The 8,268-nt window shown below is 41.0% G+C and overlaps 1 protein-coding gene and 1 non-coding gene across 2 annotated transcripts; both read left to right on the plus strand.

Moving 5' to 3' along the window:
- The first annotated feature begins 1,109 nt into the window (after positions 1-1,109).
- On the plus strand, positions 1,110-1,183 carry trnat-agu (transfer RNA threonine (anticodon AGU)). The gene has a single exon. It is a non-coding gene; the product is annotated as a tRNA-Thr (tRNA).
- A 1,010-nt stretch (positions 1,184-2,193) lies between these two features.
- Positions 2,194-5,434, plus strand: cmbl (carboxymethylenebutenolidase homolog (Pseudomonas)). Its single transcript, XM_071526074.1, has 6 exons — positions 2,194-2,296; positions 3,035-3,249; positions 3,416-3,523; positions 3,810-3,952; positions 4,366-4,457; positions 4,809-5,434. Exons 2-6 carry the CDS (start codon positions 3,035-3,037, stop codon positions 4,986-4,988), a joined length of 738 nt encoding a protein of 245 aa, XP_071382175.1. The 5' UTR covers positions 2,194-2,296; the 3' UTR covers positions 4,989-5,434.
- The last annotated feature ends 2,834 nt before the right edge of the window (positions 5,435-8,268 follow it).

Below are 8,268 nucleotides of genomic sequence, written 5' to 3' on the forward strand. Positions count from 1 at the left end.
CCTGTGGAAAAAGAGCTGGAATTGCTTTATTGTTATTCGGGAGCAAAAAAACAGATTTCCTCTCTGGAGTGTCAGCAGGCTCGATTGGTTATGGCTCATCAGGCTGAGGATAATGGCCTTTAAAAAGTGCTGTTACTCTTGGAGTAACAGCATTACATTTCAAATTTTCCAAGGACTTACCAGTGATTAAAAGAAACCGATCTCATTCAAGAGCGTAGAACACTATTTTCATTCATTTATGTAAGAATAAAGATTGCTTAGTGCATAATTAGTGTGTTCCTGATGTTCCAAATTAAGTATTTCTGCAATGAAATGCTGTGTTGACAAATTAATGAAGTTGTGTTTATGGAAGGCGGAAAATGTGAGTCGTATTTCAATAACCATCTCAGTCCAGTTTTTATTCAGTGTTGTAAAATCCACCCAAAAGTCCTTTCTTTTAAAGACAGATCTCTTGTGAAGCCATTGATTAAATTTGTTCTCAGTTTTCTTTCAATTAAACGGTCAAAATTGTTAGGATGTCTCACAGTCCTTGATGTCCAGCAGCTCAGAGATGCTGTATGCCTGGGCTTCTTACTAGCCTATCTCTTATCGTGATTCAGCAGTTTGTTTTACAGTTACAGTTACAGTTTACAACACAAATAATAGCCTATATGCTACATATCCAGCATGGACAAAAAATCCGCATCAGAACTGAACACCAAGACAGAGAAGGAAAAGAAAAAAGAATAGGCTACATGCCACAAATAAACTACATGCAATGCACTGTATAAAGACTTTGTAAAGTTGCTGCAGTTTTCAGTTATCTTGTTCGTGGATGTTAAATTCATCACACAGAATAGTTTACCATCTTTTTTTTGGTCAAAATCTGTGAACCCGAACAGTAGCCTACAGTGAAAACCCCTATAAACATTATCAATAAAAAAATGTGGGAACGTCTCGCCATAATATTCTAACATGAGGGCAACACCAAAACAGGTGGAGGACAGTTTCGGCATGCCTATTTGTCTGAATTCTAAATTATTTTTTGTATTATTCTAAAAATAGAATAATAGAACAAAACGTGTGCCCAGCCAGGAATTGGTACTGTCCTATCGCCCGGACACATCGCCGGCGCCGTGGCTTAGTTGGTTAAAGCGCCTGTCTAGTAAACAGGAGATCCTGGGTTCGAATCCCAGCGGTGCCTTTTGAGAGACACGAACCGGCAGAGCATCGGAGAAACCACCGTGAAGCAGCGGTCTGTCTGGTGCCTCTTGTCGGTGATGCGAGTTTCTAGGACATTTTCCACAGCCTGAGGATCGTGGTTGGCGATGCATTCGTCAAGCAAGCCAGGATGACACTGGAAGGGCGCTGATTTCATCTTCCAATATCATACAATATAATCCATTTTTAACAGCTCTAATTAAATTCTATTATTATTTTAATGAATATAGTCATAGTCATAGTCAATAGAATTATGTCACTTGAAGCAATTCGATACAATTTGTGTTGCTCTGGATACAAAGGTGTTATGGTGCATGCATGGTATTTTAGTATATAAGTAAAATAGGATTCCACCACGTAAATAACTTGCAGAAAACGTAGAAAAGAAGTCCCATTTAAACCCATAGCAGTTACAAAATTGTTCCTAAAGGCGAATGGGAATTCTATTAGGCCCACTGTTGCTGTCAAAAAACACACAAGAGTAGGGCCTACATGTGAGTTTTTGTGAATTTTCACAGCCTAACATATGGGCTGGCAAGCACAGTAATATTCTGGCTAACTCGACACTAGGAACTGGAAGCCCAATTCAATTGTTTCAATGATATGGCTTAAAATTGACTTTTATATGGTAGACTTCCTTCCAAAGTCTGGCATAAATCTGTTATTTGAGTCTGTAAATTTTGATAGCCAACTTTGGCAATTAAATGGTGTCTTATTCAGTTTGCTTTGCCAACAGGAAATAGACATTCAACTGTATCACTGATATGGCCTAAACTGGACTTTTAAGACAAAAATTCCAAGCAGTGTTATGTTTAGTGTTTGGATCTTTCTTCGTGTAGGTCTTGCCAATTATTTGGCAGCACGTGTTGCAAATTATGCAGCAATTACATAAAATACCTTCTTATTTTTTCACTTCAGTGCACAAAAACGTTGAAATACGAGTATTATTTTGAAATTTTTGACCGGAAGTTCTTGTTTTATTCTTGCTAGCTTGACATCGGTCACAGGGTTTAGTCACTGACTTTTACTGTAGTTTCAAGTTCTAGCTCTCTGAAAGGGGCTTCAGAATATTTTCTCCCCCATAAAACGGTAAACGGTAAGTTTCTGATCCGAGCACATTCAGGCTTTTCAACCACCATAAATCCAATGCATAACAATAGCCTACCTGTTATGTACCTAAAATGCTTTGTCACGTAAATGATTTCGTAATCAAGTGGACTGCACTCCAGGCCAAAGCATAACGTATGAGATGTTGTTGTAGTTGATTTTATAACATGTGACCAATCTATCGGCGCTAAGAGTAGGTAGCGGTATTTCTCTGAATCATATTCCCAACACTATCATAAATAACGTTACATCTGCAACCCCAACGACCAGTCCGTGAAGTGGTCCGTCTAACCACGCTGACTGAGTCACTGACCAGTATTAGCTATTAGTTATTACGACAGCTATTACACTGTCTTTAAAATAGCCTACCACACGCAATAAAGGTGGCTCACCTGCACACACACTCCACAGATCACAGCTCATATTTAGAAACAGTTAAATAAAATTGCTACTCAAGAAAAGCAGCCTATGCATAGAGAGATAGATAGGTAGATAGATAGATAGCCTATCTATCTATCTATCTATCTATCTATCTATCTATCTATCTATCTATCTATCTATCTATCTATCTATCTACCTACCTGAGATTAATCTCAGAAATCAAATACATTTTTCACATGTTGCCCTAATCCTCTTAGTACCCTCTCTCTCTCTCTCTCTCCCTCCCTGCACTCTTTCTGCCCCTCTCTCTCTCTCTCTCTCTCTCTCTCTCTCTCTCTCTCTGCAGATGGCAAATGAAGCCAAGCCTTGCCCCTGTGATCTTGGTGACCGGATGGAGTACGGGGGCCTGGGCCAGGAGCTCCAGATAGAGCACACCAAGGCTTACGTAGTAAAGCCACGCACTGCATCCGACAAGGCTATCATTGTCATACAAGACATCTTTGGGTGGCACCTGCCCAATACTCGATACATGGCTGATATGCTGGCCGCCAATGGATACATGTGTGTAAAATCCAATATACAACAACCAGACTCAGACCAGGCTTTGCTGCATGGACAGTGAAATGATCTAAAACCATCAATGTTTGAATCTGACAGTCCTGTATTGTATGTTCTATAATGATATACAGTATGTTGACTTGCCCTGCCATTGTTTTGCCATGATCAGTGCTGTCTGCCCAGATTTCTATGTTGGGAAGGAGCCGTGGAACCCAACACATGACTGGTCCAAATTTCAGGAGTGGCTCGAAGACAAAAAGCCCACCAACATAAACAAGTAACTAAAGCATATTTCCACAGTTTAGTCTATTAGTAGTTGACTGTCCCAACTGAACATTTTTGAAGTTCTCTGTTTTTTGGAGCCCAGACTGGTAATTTTCAAGCATTTTATTCACTAAGTTACTGACCATGTAGTAATAAAAATAGCATGAGGGAGAATTTAATCAGTAAGTAGGTATTCCTGTTTTTATACTGCAACTTTAGCTTTTGCCTGGGTCCTGTGAGGACATTTGGGCAGTTCCATGACCTCCTCACCTCTCTCCCTGTGTCCCCCCCCACCCCAGAGAGGTGGATGCAGTGCTGAGGTTCCTGAAGGAGCAGTGTGGGGCCAAACACATCGGAGCGGTGGGCTTCTGCTGGGGAGGGGTTGCCACACACTACCTGGCCCTGCAGTATCCAGAGGTCAAAGCTGGAGTCTCAGTCTATGGTAATATGTCATCATTACCTGATAGATTACTGAAATGACCAAGTTTCAGTGTAACTTGGTAGTTCGCCTTATTACAAGCCATTCCATATTCCTTGTTTACAAACTATATACCTCTGCAAATATAAAATATGCAGTGTTTTTATTTTATTCACCAACTACAACAAATGTAGAGATGATTTTGTCTTGGTGGCATTGGTGCAGAGACATACCAGCTTACAGTTTCATAGCACATACAATGCATATAGAAGACAACAGGACCTCACACACAGCGCTAACAGACAGTGAAGACTATACACTTCACTCTACGAATGTACTGCACACCCACCATTCAATCAGGATGTGTTCAGGCAGCACAACATACAGTATGGCTGCTGTCGGATCATTTTATGGGAACTGAGTTTCTTTGATGGCAGGGATCGTCCGAGAGATGGAGGACAGGTATGAGCTGAAGAGTCCAACGCTGTTCATCTTCGGGGAGAAAGATGAGGTCATCCCACTGGACCAGGTTAGTATGCATGGTCTGGAACTTTGCTGCTTTCATAGATCAACCATTTGACATTGTTTTACAAAGGTGTTGTTGCTTTTAAACAAGTTAGTTTAGTGATGGAAGAACTTGCTTGATGCTTTGCTTTAGTTATTGAGCAACTAATAGTGTCCCTGCAGCAACTCCATAAGCCCCCACCTCTGTTAATATGCACCAACATGCACTAAAAGATCAAGTTTGAGGTAAATCCAGAGTAAAAGCACAGAAAATGGGACAAGATTAAGTGTCAAAGCCTTAATATTTATCCTGTAGATTTGGTATCTGCCATGTAATTTCCCACAACCTTTGGTTATATCCGTTTGCTGTTCTCAGGTGAGTGTCCTCGAAGCAAAACTGAAGGAGAAATGCACAGTGGACTACCAGGTGAAGATCTTCCCGGGTCAGACTCATGGGTTTGTCCACCGCAAGAGGGAGGATATCAACCCCACAGACAAACCCAGCATCCAGGAGGCCAGGACAGACATGCTCAACTGGCTGAACAAGTACATGTAGATCTGCAGCCCAGGAGAACCAGTGACCTACAGTACTGGAATAGCCACCGGTGCCTTTTACCATGTTTCTACACATTCCTTTGCAGACAGTTAGTTGATGTGATTTTCAGAGACGTAGGATGAAAAACTGAGAAGTGAGGGTTTCAAGCAAGATAAAATGTAGAGGTGCTGTTTTCGATCATTTGCTGGAGATTGCTGCCAACAGCAACGTAGAAATTAAGTAATTTTAATAGAAATTAAATGGATTTAAATTATGGACCTAAAACTTTTTAGCACTTTTGCCTAATTTAGATTGTATGGATGCAGGAGTGTGCATGTTGTCTTGTTTCAGTTTATATGATTTCAGTAACAATGTTGGTGTACGGATCCTGCTACATTATCATTTATGTATGTATGCATGCTTATCAGACTTTTTGAGTACAATCTTCCTGAGAAGAGATGTAATATACACCCATCACGAATAAAACAAATCACAGCGTGAGGAAATTTTAACAGACCAACGTTTTATTGTTATTGTTTTATTTTATATTATTTTCGTCTATAATAACGACAGATGTGTTATCAATTGATTGTCTTGATTGAAGTATATGAAAAACAAGGCAACACTAAACGTTAGGCTTGGGACTATGTTTGATATTTTCGAGTATTGCGATATTTCGTGATATTGAATAAACCTAGTGTTTTGGACCAAACTTCTCTCACCTCGATCTCAGGCCCTCCGACCCAGCGCACGGCAGGCAGCTCGTCCTGCAGCAGCAGGTGGTTGGCTTCAACATCAAAGCCCCACTGGCAGATGGCCAGGTTAGCGGCATTATCTTTGACCTACAAGTTACAAATTTTGCATTCAAAGTTTAGCCAATAGTGCCAATGTGTGCATCATGAATTGAATTGACGGATCAAAGATAATTTTCGCGTAGCTGTATGTCACATTTTCATATTGGTACACAAAATGCGTGCGTGCTGGCAGGTCTGCAGCAGTTAAAAAAAAAACAGCTTTGGCGTAGTTTTGAGTAATAACAGTAGTAACAGTGTCATTTGATGTCAAAATGCGGAGCTGCTACACTAAATGTGTACATGTTGGCAGGTCTGTCTATCTTATGTCCTAGGTAGACCACTTCTTTTTCAAGAAAAGTGCACTTACTCTTCCTGAGTCTCAGTCCATGGTCCTCCAGACACTGCAACACCATATCATCTCTTGGGTCTTGAGATGCTCAACCTCACTTGGACCAGTGATAAGTGTGTCATCCAGGTAAATCATCACATGTGGGACACCACGAAGAATCCCTTCTATGGTTCTCTGAAAGATAGCAGGACTAGAAGATACACCAAAAGGCAATCGTGTGTGTATACAATCCTCTAGAGTCTATGTGTGTTCACAGTGACATAAAGCTTTGAGGAATCATCCAGGACAATCTGAAGGTATTGCTCATATCAACAGCAGTTTGTGTGGAATAAATATAAGGAGGTAGAAGATAAGAAGTAACAGTCTACACCCAAGCAGTGACTGCTTATCACCTATGGTGTCACCAAAATCAAGAAAGTGAACCATGCGTTGTCACCTTAAGTGCAAAGAGTAATGATGTCAACACATAGAATCAGATATTTTTGTATTTTACTAATTTTCCTCACTGAGCAAACAAAATCTTCCCATATCCAACCCTCTGTTTCTTTCTCTTGTTCTTTCTCTATCCCACACTCACTTTCTTTGTCTCTCTCTTTCACACACACACACTAATGTTACTCAACTATCAGGTGACACAAAGTAGGTGTTCAACAATGTATCACTGCCTTTTTGATGCTTCTCCACAGACGATGCAACCCTGACCTTAGCCTAACTCTAACTCTAACCCTATATGAAACCCTTGCCCAGACATTGAAAATCCATAGACTACTTGTCACACAATTATGAATATCACTTGAAACTCAAAAGACTCTCTAGTGACACTTTATAGTCACTTGATAGGAAGTTGAGTATCAATACTGGACTATCCAAATCATTGATAGTAAGTGAAGTAGGCTGTGGTGTCTTGGGTGTATCAGAAATAATCAGGCAACAGACGGTAGCAATGGCTGACCATTTACTCAGACGAGTCTAGATTACAAACAACCATGGCCTGGCTGGCATGGCATGGCTGCTGACTGAGAACAATAGACTACCTTTATGGTAGGAGGTGTGGTCGGCGGGCCCTGCTGGTCTAACAACGAACTACATGACCATACTACACTCCCCTCCCTCTGATAATAACAGCCCAAAATTCTGATTCTACTAGAGAACAACACAATAATGTCTAACTGGCCATGACAATTAAACAACTTTACACACTTTTCCTTTACATATGAATGCATGAAGCAATGTCAGAAATGAATATCTGAAATAATCCGGAGGCTTCCTCTGTCTCTGAGACCTTCTCAGTTCAGACACATTCAGTTCTTTTTCGGGAGGAGTGATAACATTAGACTCTGGTGAGTCTCTGGACTCAGCAGGCTCTGGACATGTTGGAGTTATCACAGAGCTTCCCGAGTTGAAAGGCTCAACAGGAGGACTGACGACTGCATCTTCACAGTTCTGTCTGCGATGAACATGATCGATGTGATTGATTGATTGATTGATTTTATTAATGGATATAGAAGACAATGAATCCAAGGGATAACATGTAAAAGTCAGAACACTTATTTCCAACATGGTCCCTGATGTCAGAAAACAGGACAGACAGTAACACATAACATCCATAGAATCCTCTAAATCAACAAGCAACAAAAATCCAATCCAATCCATGTGCCACCTTACTTTTTGGCTATTTCCAAGCAGAACAGTGCATGAGACTGGTCCAGTCATTTTCTCTACTGTTCCAGGGATCCAGGCAGGCCTGTGGGTGAAGTTTTTAGTGAGGATGGAGTCCCCCTCTTGGAAGCTTCTTTCCTTGGCATGTTGATCATGGTCTTCCATATGTTTTAGTTGTATTTTCTCCACTCTTGATTGGAAATCAGGATGTAAGAGATAAAGTGTTGAGCTCAGCTGGAGATTTCCCGGTTGTTGACTGGGGGGTAACCCTGTAACTGAAAAGAGCTCAGGAAAGTTTAGTCTCCAGAGAACCCCCTGATCTCTTCTTGAGTAGGGTCTTCAAAATCTGGACCCCACGCTCAGCGAGTCCATTGGAAGCTGGGTGCCATGGTGCGGTGGTAAGGAGTCACAGCCCACCTCTGTACTCTTGGTGAGACCATCTGGGTTCTACAGCTTTAACTTCACTGAAAAGGCTAATGAGAGGTTTATGATCAGTTAT

The sequence above is a fragment of the Centroberyx affinis genome, unplaced genomic scaffold (genome assembly GCF_046629955.1).
Source record: "Centroberyx affinis isolate AG114_WGS23_722 - 3 ecotype Tasmania unplaced genomic scaffold, CSIRO-AGI_Caff_v1 ptg001383l_1, whole genome shotgun sequence".
Classification (NCBI taxonomy): Eukaryota; Metazoa; Chordata; class Actinopteri; order Beryciformes; family Berycidae; genus Centroberyx; species Centroberyx affinis.